Source organism: Odocoileus virginianus, chromosome 7 (assembly GCF_023699985.2).
Source record: "Odocoileus virginianus isolate 20LAN1187 ecotype Illinois chromosome 7, Ovbor_1.2, whole genome shotgun sequence".
Lineage (NCBI taxonomy): Eukaryota > Metazoa > Chordata > Mammalia > Artiodactyla > Cervidae > Odocoileus > Odocoileus virginianus.
Window position 1 is genome coordinate 31830497 of NC_069680.1, and position 19260 is coordinate 31849756.

A 19260-nucleotide genomic window follows, 5' to 3' on the forward strand; every position below is an offset into this window, starting at 1 on the left:
TCAGAAAGTGGTCTTGCGGGTCCCTTTCAACCCCCCTCATCCTCCCTGCCCCGTGCCTTTCATCCACCTGCCTTTCCAGGAACTCAGACTCACAGACCTCGAATTTTACTCCTTTGCCTGGAAGTGAGTAGGGAAGGGCCACAGACCAGTCTTCCAGGATGGCCAAAGCAGGAACAGCCACCCCTGGCTTGAAGGGAGGCTGACTTCCTCCCTTCTGTGCTGTGCCTGCAACAGGTCGTAACAGGAAAACTTGGGTGGAGAACATGTTCTCCAGCAGCCACTGCAAGCCATCCATCCTCACCCAGGCATCAGCTGCCTCACTGATGACACATAGGATTTGAGTTGAGAATCAACCTGAATGGCGTTATTGAATGGAGACCTGGTGGAGTTACTTTGCCCAAAGTCACGATGCCAGCCAGCCACAGAGCCGGACCTCTGACCCAGAGCTGCAGGACCCCCGGCCCACCCCTCACCCAGCCCCACGTGGGACCTCGATGGCTCCGTCCACTCCTCAGGGCCCTGGAAGCAAGGCCAGGGCTGAGCATGGCCCCAGGGAGGGTGGGGAGGGAGGCACTGTCCACTGCAGACGTGGGGCCCGCAGAGTGGCTGGGACCCCCACCCTCTGTTTGGGGTTGGACCCATTCCTGACTCAGTCAACAGAGTCAAAATGATCCTTTCCTTTCTCAAGGAAAGATGCACGGGGAAGTATGTGGCCACCTACCGATTCCTCTTGGTTTTCACGTCTGGGTCTTCCCTGCCATCTTCAGAACTTGATCCATCGCTGGGCTCGGCTGAAAGAAAGTCAGGTTCGCACGGTCAATACGGAGCTCGTGGCTTTGGCAAGCCACCGGGAAGCACCACTTCCAGCAGACTCAGCTTGAAATTAGGAAAACAGAGTCCTCTTAATGTTGGACCTCAGTCTTTTAACTATACTCGTGGGTTTCTCTTAAAGCTGGACCTCCATCCTGTAACTATACTAGCGGGTTTCCCTTAAAGAGGGACCTCCATCCTATAACTATAATAACTATACTAGCGGGTTTCTCTTAAAGATGGACCTCCGTCCTATAACTATAATAACTATACTAGCGGGTTTCCCTTAAAGCTGGACCTCAATCCTGTAACTATACTAGTGGGTTTCCCTTAAAGAGGGACCTCCATCCTATAACTATAATAACTATACTAGCGGGTTTCCCTTAAAGATGGACCTCCATCCTATAACTATACTAGCGGGTGTACTCCTTCTGTATTTCAGCAGGAGAGAAATCTGTGCTGCTTTTGTGCACAGAAAAGTCATCTCTAGCTGATGGCCGTGGAGAGACTGCCAGACCCTCCAGAAGGGTGGGCGAGGGGGTGCGTCCAGTTGATCCCACCCCTCGCAGGACGCGGGCCTGGAACAGCCCTTCTGTCCAAGCTGCCTCCGTGTCCCTGTGCTTGAACCGCAGACCCAGGCTCCCCCTTTGACTCCTGCAGTGAAGGACCCGGGTTCTCTGCACATGGCTGCAGACTGCTGCTGCCTACGTGTCTACTTTCTAAGAGCCAGATTGATTTTGAAGTCAGGTCCCTTCCTTACACCCTGAAGAGGCTGGCCCTGTAAATGTTTGATGAGCTTTCGGAATGAAAAAGTAAAAAGGTGCTTGGGTGTTTCATATTTGTCTCCAAAAGGAAAGAGGAAAAATGAGTATAAAGATGGTTCCAGAGCGTTATTATTTCGGTCCTGACAGGCTGAACGATGCCCAGACGCTCCTGGCATCACAACTGCCTGCTCGCCTGCTTTTCATTCTGTGTCTGTCGTCCCAGGAAGCCACTTTCTTGGAAGCACATCCCCAGCGGGCCCAGGGGCACTGCCGCCCGCACCACGAGGCTTGAACCCACGTCCTTCCTGGGGAGGCTCTGTAACGAGCTGGTAAAGAATGTGACGTTTATGGGGAAAGTATGAATACCCTTGGCGGAGAAGCCCTCCACTGCTTTTCTTTTCATGAAACCCGACAGTTGTCCGTGCGCACTGTCTGCAGCCCCAACAATGCCTCCAGCTCCCGCCCCGTGCATTTTCCGGCTGGCTCTCAGTGTGTGGTGTGGGGCTGAGGCAAGATGAGAAGAGATGTGGGTCACGCCCTCGAGGCGCCCAGCGAGCCCGGTCCACCCAGCCTCTGGGTTCTGGCGGCCTCTTCCCACCAACAGCCTGTCCATGCCAGACCCTGCGCTGCCCAGCGCAGCACAGTCAGGGGACCCAGGAGACTCCCTCGGCGGGACCTCGAGCCCAGAGCAGGGCCCCCCAAGCCCTGGCACCAGGGACACGTGGGCTGGATGACAGGGCGTCCTGTGCACCTTAGGGGCTGAGTGGCATCCCTGGTCTCTATCCCCGGACGCCTGGTACCCCTGCCAGTACTGATAACCACAAGTCTCCAGAAATCACCCAAAGTCCTCCAGGGGACAGAGCGCCCCATTCCCCAGCCCTGTTGAGAAGCAGCAGTCTGGAGAAAGACCCTCGTGAGAGCAAAGCTAACAGGAGGGGAGGGGCTCGCTCCATCTCACCCACACTCTCTCCCCACACACACCTCTGTGCCCCCCACCGTCACATAATTCAATGAGAAAGACAACACACACTTCACAAGAATACACAACAAAACAAATGGCCAATCAACCAGTTGAAATGTTCAATTTCTCTCATAATTACAGAAATGCCAATGGACACAATGAATGGTTTTAAAAGCTTAAGGTTGGATGATCCACAGTGCTCATGAGAGTAGCAGAATCTATTAGCAGGCGTGTGAACTGGTCCATCTTTTTGGAGGAAGATTTAGCAATATCTGTCACAATGTAAAATGCATGTACCTTTCGACCTGGTAATTCCAATAATATGAATTTATGCAATGAAAGTACTCATAAATGCTCCTGAGATAAATGTATGTGTACGAAGGTATTCTTATCAGTATCCTGTGTGGGCATGAAAAACCAATGACCTGGAAGTCCACCAGCTGGAAAGACCTGGTGGAGATGTCAGAGTCTAGTCAAGGTGGGGAGGGATGCGAAGGGAGGGGCTCAGAACACGTGTGCACACGTGCTAAGTTGCTTCACTTGTGTCTGACTCCGCAACCCCAGGGACTGTAGCCCACCAGGCTCCTCTGTCCGTTGGATTCTCTAGGCAAGGGTACTGGAGTGGGTTGCCATGCCCTCCTCCAGGGATCTTCTCAACCCAGGAAGTGAACGTGGCCCTCTTCCATTGCAGGAGGATTCTTTACCACTGGTGCCACCTGGGAAGCCCTCAGAATATGAGGGGTTGCCAAAAAGATACCCATAGTGATGAGAAGCAGAAAGTGCAGCAGGTCAACTCCTCAGCTGTTCTGTTAAAAATATGCATACCCACAAAGATCTACCTATCTTCACAATACATTGCCTTGTGCATTTAATGGGCAAGGAAGGGCACGTCCATTTTTGAAAAGGTGCTGAGTGTACAGGGAAGTTGAGGCAGGTAGTCAGAAGTCTTCTCAGGCTGCGAGAAACATGTCTTCCATCCCCTTAAAACGGCTGCCCTCATGCAGGCCCAGGTGGGCAGGGAAGTGGGAAGCACTAGTTTCTGAGGGAAACTGCTTTGAAAAGTGATATTCCGGTCTCTCCTATGTCCTGGGCCTCGAAGGCAGAGATAGGACATAACCGCTTTATCGGTACTAATTCAGGGGCATCTAGAAACCTGAACAAGCCTTGGCCCTGCTCACCCAGCAAACTGAAGGTGAGAGCTTACACAGCATCATTACAGATGTGGTGGCTGCACGCCAGGCTCTGGAACCTTCCTTCCCATCACAGTTCAGTTCAGTTCAGTCGCTCAGTCGTGTCCGACTCTTTGAAACCCCATAGATTGCAGCACACCAGGCCTCCCTGTCCATTACCAATTCCCGGAGTTGACTCAAACTCTTGTCCATCGAGTTGGTGATGCCATCCAACCATCTCATCCTCTGTCGTCCCCTTCTCCTCCCACCTTCAATCTTTCCCAGCATTAGGGTCTTTTCCAAGGAGTCAGTTCTTCGCTTCAGGTGGCCAAAGTATTAGAGTTCCAGCTTCGACATCAGTCCTTCCAATGAATATTCAGGACTGATTTCCTTTAGGGTGAACTGGTTGGATCTCCTTTCAGTCCAAGGGACTCTCAAGAGTCTTCTCCAACACAGTTAAAAAGCGCCAGTTCTTCAACACTCGGCTTTCTTTACAGTCCAGCTCTCACAACCATACATGCTGTTGCTGCGGCTGCTAAGTTGCTTCAGTCGTGTCTGACTTTGTGCGACCCGATAGACGGTAGCCCACCAGGCTCCCCCATCCCTGGGGTTCTCCAGGCAAGAACACTGGAGTGGGTTGCCATTTCCTTCTCCAATGCGTGAAAGTGAAAAATGAAAGTGAAGTCGCTCAGTCGTGTCTGACTCTTAATAACCCCATGGACTGCAGCCCACCAGGTTCCTCCATCCATGGGAGTTTCCAGGCAAGAGTACTGGAGTGGGTTGCCATTGCCTTCTCCCCATCCATACATGACTACTAGAAAAACCATAGCTTTAAGTAGATGGACCTTTGTTGGCAAAGTAATGTCTCTGCTGCCTATGTTGGTCCTAACTTTTCTTCCAAGGAGCAAGCGTCTTTTAATTTCATGGCTGCAATCACCATCTGCAGTGATTTTGGAGCCCAAGAAAATAAAGTCTGTCACTGTTTCCATTGTTTCCCCATCTATTTGGCGTGAAGTAATGGGATCAGACGCCATGATCTTAGTTTTCTGAATGTTGAGTTTTAAGCCAACTTTTTCACTTTTCTCTTTAACTTCATCAAGAGGCTCTTTAGTTCTTCTTTACTTCCTGCCATAAGGGTGGTGTCATCTGCATATCTGAGGTTATTGATGTTCCTCCTGGCAATCTTGATTCCAGCTTGTGCTTCATCCAGTCCAGCATTTCTCATGATGTACTCTGCATATAAGCTAAATAAGCAGGGTGACAATATGCAGCCTTGATGTACTCCTTTCCTGATTTGGAACCAGTCTGTTGTTCCATGTCCAGTTCTAACTGTTGCTTCCTGACCTGCATACAGGTTTCTCAGGAGGCAGGTCAGGTGGTCTGGTATTCCCATCTCTTTCAGAACTTTCCACAGTTTGTTGTGATCCACACAGTCAAAAGCTTTGGCATAGTCAATAAAGCAGAAGTAGATGCTTTTCTGACACTTTTTTGCTTTTTCGATGATCCAACCGACAGTGGCAATTTGGTCTCTGGTTCCTCTACTTTTTCTAGATCCAGTTTGAACAACTGGAAGTTCACGGTTCATGTACTATTGAAGACTGGCTTGGAGAATTTTGAGCATTACTTTGCTAGCATGTGAGATGAGTACAATTGTGTGGTAGTTTGAGCATTTTGGGGCATTGCCTTTCTTTAGGATTGGAATGAAAACTGACCTTTTCCAGTCCTGTGGCCACTGCTGAGTTTTCCAAATTTGCTGGTGTATTGAGTGCAACACTTTCACAGCATCATCTTTTAGGATTTGAAATAGCTCGACTGGAATTCCATCACCTCCACTAGCTTTGTTCATAGTGTTGCTTCCTAAGGCCCACTTGACTTCAAACTCCAGGATGTCTGGCTCTAGGTGACTAATCTCACCATCGTTATTATCTGAGTCGGGAGGATCTTTTTTGTACAGTTCTTCTGTGTATTCTTGCCATCTCTTCTTAATATCTTCTGCTTCTGTTAGGTCCATACCATTTCTGTCCTTTATTGTGCCCATCTGTGCATCACAGGGTACCTGGTAAATTTCGTCAGTGAGGGATTCTCTGCAGGGATGACCTGTCTACACTTAACTGCTTTACGCCAGGTCCTGCTACAAGGACTGATCAGAGCGGGTGCCAATCTGACAATCTTGTTTGGTGTTAACCAAACAAGAAGTCTGGCTCATTCTTTGCACAGAGAAGGCACGGGCGGGGCCACCTGTTTCTGCCAAGGTGTGGATGGAGCATGGGGCAGGTGATGGCCGGGGTTCCTCCCAAAGAGGGGCCAGGTGACCTGCGTGGGACGAGCCCTTCTCGTCCACCAGAGTCCTCGTGGACGAGCGGTGATGCTCTTCCCTGACTCTGGGGAACAACCAGCATCTGCATTGCCAGCAGTCCCAGGTCTTGCTGAGCAGCGGCCACCTGGCCCCCTGTGACGTGAGAGCGATGCATTGTTGCTGAGCAAACAGCGCTCAGGAAAGCGACCTTTTCACAGGTCACAGCTGTGTTTACTCACAGGCATGGTTTCATGCCCTTCTTTGTGAAATGAAAGTCATCATCAGTGTACATCTGCCTTGAATATAAACGGCTGAAATGTTTACAGAGCAATTAAGCCAAGCGGCATCCTGCCAGGTCTATCACGGGTCAACAAAGCAGGGTGGAAGTGCCTGGTTTCCTGTACCCAACTTTTCTGTGTCAAGCAGGAAGCAGAATGCTTTCCAGAAGCCCCTTTTTATCTAAGGCGCATTAGACATCTGGCCAGGCTGGCCCTCCTTGGATCTGGAGTCAGAGCCTCCAGGGTACAAATCCCTGGTCCCCCACTCAATAGAAATGTGACCTTGAGCAGGCCAAGTAATCTGCTTCTTTAATTCCCTCTCCTGTCAAAATAGGTATAAAGACAGAGGATTACAGACCAATGGCCTCCAAAGATGTCCGCACCCAAACCCTGGAAAAGAAAGTGAAGGTGAAGGTCGCTCAGTCGTGTACAACTCTTTGTGACCCCATGGACTTTACAGTCCACAGGATTCTGCAGGCCACAGTACTGGAGTGGGTAGCCTTTCCCTTCTCCAGAGGACCTTCCCAACCCAGGGATCAAACCCAGGTCTCCCGCACTACAGGGGGATTCTTCACCAGTTGCACCACCAGGGACACCCTAAATGTGGCAGATATTTTGCCAAATTCTATTTCCTCTTGAAAAATTATGAATATCAGTTGGAATGCTTAATGGTTCCATTTCAGACAAGAAGCAGGTTTTACATATTCAAATCTATAATGACTCACACTCCAACACAACGTGAAAAACAAAATTCTACACCAAGAACAATCTTCCCGAGAGCCGATTCTTAAAATAATTAGGGTCAGAACATTAGATGAGTCATGACAGGTGACCAGCCAGGGAAAAATTCACCTTGCTCGTGGCCTGAGCTCATCAACTCTGTCTGCTCATTACTAATTAGTCTTCCAGAAATACTCCCTGTCCTGTTTTGCTGCAGACAGAATAATTTCAGTGAGTGGATCTTAGGAAATTAGAAGTTATCCATTTAAATGTCAATTCTTGCTCCGCAACCGGAAGTTGAGAACTGAGGTTATTTGCATGTCTTTAAGATTCAGGTTAAAGACTTTAAGACTGCTTAAGGCAGCTCTTCCTCTTTTAATAAGAGTAGGTGAGGTTAAAGCTCATTTTGTAGCTGCTTGTAAGTTTATCATCGCACATCTATCTGGGTAGAGTGGTTCCGGGGCCACCATCACAATGGTGGCAGACAAAACGCCTTGATGTGTTAAGTCTACAAGGGTCGGGTATTTCCCGCTGTGTCTGTTAGATTTAAGGCTCCATTCTCCACCTTTTTAAGTGCAAAATGAGATTCAGGCCAGCAGAGTGAAATGGAGCCCTGATCTATGACCCAGATAATTCACGTTCTTGTTGTAATTAACTATACAAGGAGGCCATTGGACAGACGTCTGAGCCAGTGAGAACGTCAGGGTTACTGGTCAGCGGGGCCGCTGAGCAGGACCAGCTGGGGAGGAGGGGGGCCTCCCTGGAGCTCGGTAGCTGATTCCCCGCCTCTGCCTCTGCGCCTGCACCAGGCCAGCCTTCCCAGGCTCCAGCGTCTTCCCGTCTGGGGCTTCGGGATCAGAATCGAGTTTTGCTCAAATAAACTCTTCACTTTTCTAACATGCTTGTTAATCTTCTAACACTGTCCTCCACCTCAGAAGCCTGCAAAGGGCAGAGGACTCCGGGTGGGGGATGACCCTGCTCACCCTTCTCTGCTCTCGTAGCCCTGGCTCGACTTGGTCCAGAGCAGAAAAACAGGTGAACAACTATGTCCTGACTGCTAACGAGTTCCATCCTTTCTCATCCCTGCCAGGCCTTGGGAAAAAAAAAAGAAATAGCACCCAATTATCTCTGAGAATGCAAGCAGCAGAAAGGAGCGAGGAGATGAGGAGACGGCCTATACCATTTGCTTCTACATTGTTTGCAAATAAGTATCCTGGTGACAAACTGCACCTGAATGCCCTCCAGGGGTTGGCAGGTCTCGGGACACCCCCCCACAGGTGGTCTCTCCTGTTCCAGAGTGAGGATGTTAGCAGCCGGGTGTCTGCGTGTGAGGGGTTTCGGTTCAAGCCCTCATTCAGCAGGCAAAGCATCTTTTTAGATAATGGATGCCTCAGTCAAAGGAGGAAGCAAAATCACGTGCCCAGTTCTCACTGTCCCTGAGAACAGCTTGGTGTTACAAACTGAGGTGTGCGCCTAGAACATTCCTTTCTCAGAATCAGCTGACTCGAGCTGATGCTCTGGAGGGGTGCACTCATATCTTGAGAGAGGGGAATGTACCGAGAACACTCCCTGCCACACCAGTAAACACGGATGCCACAGTCACCAGTGACGGCAGCCCTCCAGTGCGAGCCGGGGAGCCCGAGGCCACTCGGGAAGGAGAGTACCCAGGAGAAAACCCAGGACGTAGCAGCCAGCAGCCTACAGCCGCTCCCCGCAGTCAGCCCCAGGGGGACTCAGGGTGTGAAAACCCCCAGACAAGCTGAGGAGCAGTTAACAACACTCTTTAGGTGTTCAGACTACCTGACCTTTGCTGTAAAACATCTATGTAACCTGGCTCCTCCCTAGCCTGCTCAGAACACTCCTCTCTAGGTCACTTGAGATGCTGTCTCCTCGGCTTGAAGTCCTAAAAGTTTCTGCTGAATAAGACTTAACTCTCAACTTTTAGGTGGGGGGTACTTTTTCAGTTGCCAGTGTTATTGGCATCAATCACTTCATCTTAGCAGACTGCTACCAGCTTTGCAAGAGCAATCTGTCCATGTCCCTCAGCACTGATCAAAATGTTGAGGAAGCTTTTAAGACTCTTTCTCCTAAAGTTCCATTCAAATGCTTCTGGATCCAGCTGAAAGTGTAGGCTGATCTCTGTTATCTGTGTTAGCATCACTTGAGATGGGCTCAAAAATACTGCAAGCCTAATAAACCACTCCTAAGCTAAAGCAAACACTCATTCCAGGGGTCAAGATTCCATTTCCTGGCCTTTCAACCAAGCTCTGTGGGTCAGTCAGGGAAAACCCTGATCCCAAAATCTCAGTGAAGCCAAGACTATTTCAACCCACGTGCTCAGGGACTGCACCTTTCCCAACACAGCTGATAAAAAATGTGTAAGACCTAATCAGAGGGATCCTTTCTGAACACAGGAAAGTCTTCTGCTCTGACTCGGGAAAACGAGATTTGTTGGGGCAACTTGCGAACAGCTATCTCTCTGTCACGCATTGGAATCCTCTGCAGCTGGGAAGGATCTTTTCCCTTCTCCACATGCACTTCAGTGAATTCAAGCACCCTTCAAACAGAGTGGATAGACTTCCTACAAAGATCTGGAATGGGTGCATGATGGAGAAGGTTACATGTTACCAATTATGACATGTAGTCTCAAAGGGCATTCATACAACATCTGGAGCAAAAATGAAATGATGGGGGAAAAAAGCAAAGAAACTGTTGCAGTAAAAAGTAAAAAAAGGAATGAGTTTTTTTTTCTTTAACTTCCCTGTGACTCAGACTAAAGAATCCGGCTGCAATGTGGGAGACCGGGGCTCGACCCTGGGTCGGGAAGGTCCCCTGGAGAAGAGAATGGCTACCTATTCCAGAATTCTGGCCTGGAGAATTTCATGGATAGAGGAGCCTGGCAGGCCACCGTCCATGGGGTTTCAAAGAGTTGGGACAGGACTTAAAGACTGACTTTTCCTGAGAATAAAGAGGATAAAGAGAAAAGTGAGGAGGCCTGAACACTCCTAGTGTTTTTCACTTTAACTGCGTCTAACCCCGCGTGCCCGCAGCTAAGTTTGCTTTCCTGCCCCTTAGCCCTGCAGGAGCTACACTTCACGCTGTTTCCTTTGACTCTGTGCTAAATACATCCTGCATCTGGGGTTTACCTTCACAACACCTTCCCCTTGTAGCTACAAATCGGAAAGCAGGCTGCAGAGACAGGGAACTGACAGACTCAATCGCTGGGTTGCTGACACCAGCCTGTGACCCGCTTTGAAACAAAAGAGGAAGAAATCAAGATCCTAGGAGCTTTGTTCCTCATCACCAACTCCTGACTGCAAGCCCTCATCTTACATAAGGCCCTAGGCTCCTCATGATGCAAGGGGCTGACTCATTGGAAAAGACTGATGCTGGGAAAGATTGAGAGCAAGAGGAGAAGGGGACAACAGAGGATGAGATGGGTGATGGTGTCATCAACTCAATGGGCATGAGTTTGAGCAAACTTCAGGAGATATTGAAAGACAGGGAAGCCTGGAATGCTACAGTCCATGGGCTCACCACTGAGAGATTGAACAACAAGATTTCCCCTGGAGCAGGAAACAGTTCTGGAGGCATGAGCATGCTGTTTTCCCCTCTCAGCCAGTTGAGAATTAAAGCCACCTCTGTATTTCCTCCAAACTCTCTCTCTCTGTATTTTTCATTTGGCTTTGGTGGGCAGAGAAGGCCAATATTTTGGCCAGCAACAAAACTAGTACATCAAAGTGATCACCATGGATGAGTTTACATGGTGAGACTGCTTTGCATTTTCTAAAATGCTTAACCAATACCCATTAATTTGATAATAGAAAACAACTTTTAAAAGTAAGAGGAAAGGTTAAATGCAGGCTAACATCTGAACTGGAGAGGAAGCCCCCAGTGACTGAAGGATAACCTTCTCTGGGTTCCTAACTTTATGTGATGCAACGAAAATGCCAGAGCCGATCCCGTGGAAGGATCAATGTTTCTGCAGAAAGTGCCATAAAAACTTAATGACTAAACTCTGAAACAGGGAACACAGGTCCTTCAAAATCAACTGCCAGCATAACCGAGAGAACTGTGCTTTCCTCTCACACTCAGGGAACGTATAGTCTAGACTCCCCTAAAAGTGGGTGCCCAGGCCCCCCCGTCTCTTAGTTACTTGCTGCTGCCTCCAGCTTGCGCTTGTGGGGAGGGTCTTCGATGATCCTGTTGAGGTCCCCGCGGTTCCTCAAGTCCATCGGCTTCTCCCAGACGGACAACTGCATAGTCGGGTTGAAGAAGAAAACTCGGTCATCTCCCGTCCAGACCACACACCTGTGCAAATCGAGAACCCTCTCTTAGTCTCCCTCAAAGGCAAGCATAAAAAGACCACCATAGTGTGTGTTCTAAGTTGATCAGTCGGGTCTGATTCTCTGCGATCCCCTGGCCTGTAGCCTGCCAGCCTCCTCTGTCCATGGGATTCTCCAGGCAGGAAGACTGGAGTGGGTTGCCATGCCCTCCTCCAGGGGACCTTCCTGACCCAGGGATCAAACCCGAGTCTCTTGTGTTTCCTGCATTCGCAGGCAGGTTAGTGTAGGCGTGCATCCACACCCAAAAAGCCCTTTGGGGCTGAAATCCACACATTCACAAAAGTAACATTTTCACAAAGAATGAATAATAATAGCAACAGCTGGCTTTTCAGGGTGATTCTCAGATGTTTCTCATACATTCTCTCATTTGATTCACAGGCAGATAGCAACCTGACCTTCCTTTCACTGGTAAGGACAGTAAAGTTCAGAGAAGTGAGTGGCTTAACTGGGTCCCAGAAGGTCTGAGCTCTTCCCAAAGGCCAGCTCTCCTTTCTGTTGGATTGCCACTCTGGCTCTGGGTCCAAGGACCAGGAAACACAGACCTTGGTTCCCGGTAAACTTCCCTGATTGGACACTCACTGAACAGCAGGGTTCATGGAGCCACACGGAGGCCACAGCCCATCCCTGCCCAGCTGAGAGCCAGCAAACTGGCTGCTGGAATTAGCAACCTCAGCCCTGGCATCCTGCTTTCTTCTCAGAAGAGCAAAGAATTAGCTTTGCATTTTCACATGTAGGAAACTAAAGTCCAAAAGGAATAATAGGCAATTTTAAGACCTCATCTCTGTGCAAGGTTATCAGAGAGAAGGAAAGATTGCAAAAGAAAAATAGTGAAGAAAAGAAAAACAAAGGAAAGGAAGAGCTCCCTTCCCACGGAGTGAGTCTGCAACGTGGGAACGCACACAAGAATTCAGACCTGGCCTCAGTGCATCCCAACAACACCGCCGGTCAAGGTCCCCAGAGTGGGCTCAGGCTGTGTCCTGTGACCAGTCTCGTGATGGTGCAGAGAAATGAGTTCAGTCCTGCCTCTGGTCTGGGCCTTCCAGAAGGTTCCTCTTCGACTGGGCCTCTCCTCTCCCGGGATCTTAGCTTCCTACAGTGACTTCTGAGGGCCCTGGAAGCACCAGGACTCTCCCCAGGCCCCTCAGAAGCTGCAGGAATGAGCAGGACTAATTCTCGTGGACTGAAACCCTCTGGTCATTGATTTATTGAGGGATTGGGGGCACTCCTGGGCACTGCCTGGCCTCCCAACCACCAGCTCCTGCCTTACCATCAGACACACCTGGTCACCTGCCCTTTCTCTGGATCAAGGCAGCACATACCAGTCTGCTTCCCACAGAGAAGATCACTCCCACCCTTGAGCCTCTGTGCTCAGACCAGCCGGCCACTTCCCATGGGCCAGACAGAAGGCTCAGCTCAGGGGCTGAGCCTCCTGCTCTGAAACTCTGTGCAGACCAGGTCCCTTTGTAGAAATGACCTTTAGATGGTCTGTCTGATTTACTCCACAGCCAGGCCAGGTTCATGGGAGTGGTGAGCCAAATAACGACCCCAAAGAGGTCTACATCCCACTCCCAAGAACCTATGAATGTTACCTTACAGGGCAAAAGGGACCTTTCAGCTGTGATTAAGTTCCTGTCTTGAGATGGAGGGAGTAGGCTGGACTGTCCAGGCAGATTCAGTGTCATCAGAAGGGTCCTCATAAGAGGAAGAGGGAGGCTGGGGAGTCAGAGTCAGAGAAGGGGATGGGAGGATGGAAGCAGAAAACAGACAGACAGACACACACGGGGGGCGGTGGGTGGAGACAGACCAGAGGATGCTCCACTCTGGCCTTGATGTTGGAGGAAGGGGCCGCGGATGCCGACGCCTCTAGAAGCTAGAGAGTCTCGAGCAGAGTCTCCCCTGAGCCTCAGGAGGGAACCAGCCGCCTCCTGCGCACCTGGATTCAGCCCCATGGGACACGGGTTGGATTCTGGCCTCCAGAGCTGTGATGTGTGAGTCTCCAAGGGTTGATGACCAGTAGACCTCACCCTGACCCCTCCCCGTCCTGGGCGCCAGCATCAGGGTCTGCATCCGGCCAGCCGTGACCTAGACCCCCACGCTGCATTGGCCCCTGCTGGCCTGGTCATCCGGGTAGAAGGCCATGACCTGCCTTCTCAGTTCACGCACCCTCCAGCTCTAGGCATGCCCTTGACCTTCAGGTGACCTTGAGAGCTGCCCTCACCCTCGGTGATTTCCATTCCATCATCTGTGAGGTGGGGCCTGCAATGGACATTTGTGTTATTCTAACATGTCCATTACTGTGGGAAAATTGAGGCAAACATGAGGATCAGCCTTTACTAGAGACTAGATGACAGGATAGACCGTCATCTAGGCAAACAAGGGCTAGACCTGAGGGGCAGGACTGGCAAGCTGGACAAGGTCCCTGCCCGATGGATGGGTCTGCCCGCTGCCCCCAAGCGGGCCTGGACAGGGGATAGGTGGCCTCTCGCAGCCTGGAGGAAGTTGCCTGCCTGCTGGTGCAGAAGTTGTCTGGCTTAAGAAGCTTTTACTGTGTACAAAGCTGCAGGTAATTATGCTGTTCTGTACATTATGTACAATTCTGCCACTGCGTGAGTTCTTGCACAGAATTCTGGGCCAGCAGGGACCATAAACCCTGCAGGGAGCACAGCCCCTTCCCTCTCAGACGCTCCGGAGGGTGACGGAGTCCCTCCTGCTGGGTCTGGGGGCTGTGCTTCCGGCAACACTCAGCACATGTTCTCAGCACCACAAGTAGCCCACCTGGGTTATCTGGGGACCACGGTGCGGGGGAGGTTTGCCTGGTGTGAATGCAGGCTGTTGCAGCTTCAGCTAAATCAGAATGCAGGTGATGTCAAGTAAGAAGCCAGCAGACCCGCAACAGCGTAGAGGGTGAAGACTGGTCCTGGGCACCCTCCCACATGGAGGGAATCCATCAGACTTGTCCGGAGCATGCAGACGGCTGGTCACCTGCCCACACACAAGCTTCCAAAGCCTTCTTTGGCCAGGCTGCAGCTGGAAAAATAGCTCCAAGACCAAAGCTCCTGGCGGCAAGTAGGTCAGTTTGTGACAGTCGGGATGATATCTTTTCCCTATGTTTTACTGCACTTGGCCTGAGTGGGAAAGTCTAGATGCATCTTTGATTCCCTGCATCCCTATCTACTTAAAAATGTAAGAGCTGCTGTGTGACCCCGGGACCCCTGACCACACCTGCAGGACAATGGGTCTCTGCGGCCGACACACCTGACAGGCGTGGCCCTTCTGGCAGAAAGCCAGCCTGTGCCCAGCGCCCCTCCCCCACACATGCACACACACACTCGCACATGCGCGCACACACACACATGCATTCACATGTGTGCACGCATGTGTGCATAAATGCACGGGCACACACTCACATGTGTGCACACACATGCATTTACACACACACATGCACACTTGTGCATGCACACTCATACATTCACACCTGCACACACACTTGTGCATCAATGCACATGCACACACACATGCACACGTGCATTCACACACATGCACATACACTTATGCGTTCACACACACAGACACACACGTGCGCGCACACACATGCACACCAGTGATCTGGGCATCGCAGCCCGCCCCCAGTGGCCTCAGCCCCATGGCTGACTGGCCAGTTCCCTCCTCTAGAGTGATGGAGGGCACTTAGGGGACCAGGGCCGTGGAGCCCTGCCTTCCAGGATGGCTCTGCCTCTGTGCGTCTCAGCACCTCAAGCAGTGAACTCACTGCTGTGGACTCAGCGTCCTCATTTATAAAAGCAGATTGGTGATCGCAGGTCTAGTCCCAGATGATTTCTTAAGTCCCTTCTAGCTTTTATTCTATCTTCTGTTCTTTTCTGTTAATTTTCCAGTTTGGTCCAGGACCCCAGGCATGGTCACGTCAATGCCCTTCCGTGTGGATCAACCTTATGGACAGGCACACTGTCCCCGGCCCCTGAGCTAGTCCGTCCTGGGCTCTGGGTAGCTGTGCTCAGCAGGTCACTGCTGCACCTGGAGATTACGCCGCCCTGGGATCACCTCCCCTAGCAGCCCAGTGGGGTCAGGGTGTGGGGCAAATCCACGGTGAGGTGATTGGCCTCCTGCTGAGACCACATCCTCTTAGCACAGAGCTACTCCCCCTTCCCCTCCCCACCCCGCCTTCCTCTGCCTTGAAACCACTCCTCAGTAACTCCAGGCACTGGGAACGCTGTCCAAAGTGCGCTTCTGGGGACCCTGACTCAGGACAGACCCTAAAGGGGATGAAAGACAGAGTAGAGTCTAAACTTCCAAGAGCAAGTGATGAGTTCCCTGAGAAAGTGGGTCAACAAGGATCTGCCCACATGGGAAAGTCTGGGGCGTGTGCATCCACACCCAGGGGACGGGACACTTCAGCCAGAATTACCGAGGAGCCAGCAGCCTTGGTCAGAGAGGCAGGGAGGGGGCCGTGCACCCTTTGGTGCAGAAGGGGTGCAGAGGTAGCCCCCAGCCAGCACCTCAAATGCTGTGTGAGGCTAGCCTCAGCCAACCCCAGCCTTCCCACTGGCTCTGGGAGGTGTCCTGGGGTCTCAGAGCTGGGGGTCTGTAGGGCCTGGGAAGGTTCTGGTTGACATGTGAGCGGGGGCACCTGGGGAATAAGAAGCAGCTGGAAGCAGGTGAGTGAAGCTGTTGCAGCCCCTGGTGGGGTGAGGGGGCCCTGAGCCGTGCTCCTGGTGGGCAAAGAGTGGAGGAGTTTCAGCCTCCAGCCCTGGTAGCTGCTGACAGCCGTCACCTCCCTGGACGCTGGCTGAGGGCAGACCGCACACCTGCGTGGCTATCCTTCCTGAGAAGGGGATACACTCAGATGCAAAGACACATGGACTCCAAATGGTCCCCGTGATGGGAGGCCCCAGTCAGATTCAGGTCATCATCCCACTGAGCTCCTGGGCTCCTTCCGCTCTGGCTCCAAGCCCGGCTGTTAAGAAAGAAGCTTCACGTCGACCGGAATTGACTGGGTTCTCCCAGATGTGGGATGGGTCCACGCTGTAGGTGTGCTGCCTGCAGGACGCACTGATTCCATCAGCACCGGGAACTGCATAGACGGATAGTCACGCCACACCCTCCTCTCGGAGAGACCCAGTGCCTGGACCGCCATGCGGGGAGCAGCCCCAACCCCCACAGCCACCACCAGGCAGCCTCTCCAGTGACGGGCGAGTGGAGCCAATTAGAGACTTAATGGGGGATTATTACCCCGGAGACAGGAGTGACAAGTAATAACACGCACACGCCCACATCCAGAATGCAAAGAGCCCCCTTCCTGTGCCGCAGGGACCCCGTGGGACTGAAGGGACGAGCTGGCAGCAGGTAAACAAACGTGACTCCCTGGGAGAGATCTGTCCACTGGTCATGCTTGGTCTCCACCGGACCCAGCCAGCTGCACGATGCAGAATTAATTTCATGTATCATTTATGCACATTTTAAGCAATACGTATACATTCCCCTGGCTTAATCACAATGTATAATTTCTGGATGGCTGCCATGTTCCCTCTCCTCTTTAACTGTCCCCAAATCCCAGAGGGTACACTTAGCGTGCCAGAGTTAGTTAAGTCTGGTACAAAACATCCACATTTAGGAGCCCTAGTGCACGAAGACCCGTTTTAGCAAGTGGAAACGGGGACCAAAATAATCTCCCCGTCGCCTTCATACAGCACACTCCAGCGTTCATGGGCTGCCAGAGGGAAGACATCTCCGCTTCTCTCTCAAGCGTCCAGCTCAGCCCAGCAAGGGAGGGCTCCGTGCCTCTGCCCCCTCCCACACACAGGAAGACACACCCGGGTCCCTTGTCCCCGAGGGCGCTGTCCCAGGAGCAGAGTCCCGCCTGCAGGGTGGACCCCGTGTGCCCTGGGTCACAGCTGCAGGGCTGAGGTCTCTGAACCCAGAAGGCAGCACCTCTGTGTCCTCTGTTCTCTGCCCCCTTCCTCATCCTGCCCGCCTTTGTCCCAGGAAGGGGCTGACCTGGGAGGTCTGAGCAGCTCCAGCTCCACGGGGCAGGTCGGGTGAGGCAATGGGGCCCGCAGACACGAAGATTCAGGGAAAAGAGGGTGGAAACAGCTCTCCCCTCCTCCTCCTGGGACATGGTGGTTTATGCTCAGAAATGTGTATCTGGTTGTGACCTCATTCTGCACGGAGCTCCTGGGGTTCCCGGCGACCTCTGATGTGACAGCAAGCCTCCCGTGGGCAGGAAGCGAAGCAAACACCTTCAGGGCAACTCCATCTGGACCACGGGCCAGGGCGTCCAGGGGCACTTGCCTTCTCGGACAGTCACGGTACCACCTACTCCGCGGTCACATCCGTCAGAGTTCCCCTTCCCCACGGCAGGGGCTTCTCACCGCAGGGACCCCCGCGCACCGGCTCCCCTGCCCGGCCTAATGAGGGCCAGGGCGGAGGGCCCTGCAGGAGCAGGCCTGGGGCTGGGCCAGCCGGGGCCTCCGCGGAGAGGCCGCCCGTCCAGGGGAGAACAGGCAGATCTGAGACGTGAGAGGTGCTCAGCACGTGGCCGTGACAAGCGGACACTGGCGCGGCTCACGCATCCCGGCTCCTGGGCAGCCCTGCCCGCGCATCGGGTCACCCCAGCTTCCGACAGCACCCGGCGGCCTGCGGGGTCCTTGGGCTCATGTCTCACAGACCCAGTCCCTTGCCCCCGACTCCCTGCCTCACGGCAGGAGGACACCCCGCCACGGGTTCCTGCTTCTCTGAGGGCTGACGGCAGCAGGCGCCTGCACGTTCTTCGGCTGGGTGAGCTCTCACACGCGTGGGGATCCATGAGCGTCCTGGACTGTGGGAGAGTGGCCGGCGGGGACGCACGAGGCGGGACTGGCGTCCCGGCCTCCCCCACCCCTGGAGGACCTCTTTGCTTCCTGAGAACCTGGGTGCCACGGGGCTTGGGCTGACGACTGGCCCAGCCCGGGGACCGGGGGCGGTGGGTGGTCTGAGCTCACTGTGTGCAGCAGGCGCGGCCCCCAGGCCAGAGGAGCCCTTCCCGGAGGCGGACCGCCGTCATCCCAGGGTGTGCTGTCCCCGAGTTTCCGTGTGTGTCACGCTCAGGTTAAGCACACGTCAGACCACGCCGCACGCAGCCACTCCCGTTGGGAAGGGGGGAGGCCACAGAAGAAGCCAAGGCTGGCACTGCCCCTGCGCCCCTGGACCCCCACCCCACAAGCTCCTGGTCCCTCCTGCACTTTTCAGGGAGCACGCAGACCCAACCTCCCAGGCGTGGGGGTGTTTGAACCCCGGTACGCTTCACCCCGGAAAGCTCGGGGAGGCCAGGCAGCCTCGCTCAGGTGGCACTGGGTCAGGGAGGCTCGGAAAGAGGGGATCAGAAGTGAGGAAAATGCCCAGGTTCAGCCGGCGGGCCCAATGCCCCCTCGGAGAGCTGCAGGCGCGGTGCCTCCTGCAGCCCCGCTGCCCCCTTCCCCGAAAGGGGACAGTGCCCCATACCCCCGCCACTCGGGCTGGAGGGCTGATCAGCGATTCCTCCAGACCAAGGACCCGTGGTGTGCGGGAGCGGCCCCTGAGGACGCCGCGACCCCAGGATCCCATGGAGCATTCTGCCCTGGAACACGGCATTACCGAGAAATTGAAACTGCAGCCTCCACAGTTAGAACTCTCTAGGGCTCAAGGCCAGGTCTCCTACACAATTATAACCTCGGGGGGCAGCATCGAGTACTCAGGGACAGGGTCACACACCTCGCTGAATTGACCGCAACCGCTCATATGATCTGCAGTCAAGTGCGCATGCCTTAGAAACACACGCGAGAGAGTTTGGTTCTGGAAGACCCCGGACAGTGTCTGTGGCATCACAAACAAAATAATAGTTTGATTCGGTTCCTTCCCCCATTCAGTTCCTGGCGCCAAGCTCC

The 19260-nt window shown here is 52.9% G+C and overlaps 1 protein-coding gene across 1 annotated transcript in view; it reads right to left on the minus strand.

The window, feature by feature from the left end:
• The window catches only part of TCERG1L (transcription elongation regulator 1 like), a 194620-nt gene that overhangs the window by 38951 nt on the left and 136409 nt on the right, over positions 1-19260 (minus strand). The window contains exons 7-8 of the mRNA XM_070470449.1: positions 11155-11309; positions 722-791 (exon numbers count right to left, since the gene is read on the minus strand). Of these exons, the coding sequence (XP_070326550.1) occupies positions 722-791; positions 11155-11309 (225 nt within the window). The remainder of the gene's footprint in view (positions 1-721; positions 792-11154; positions 11310-19260) is intronic.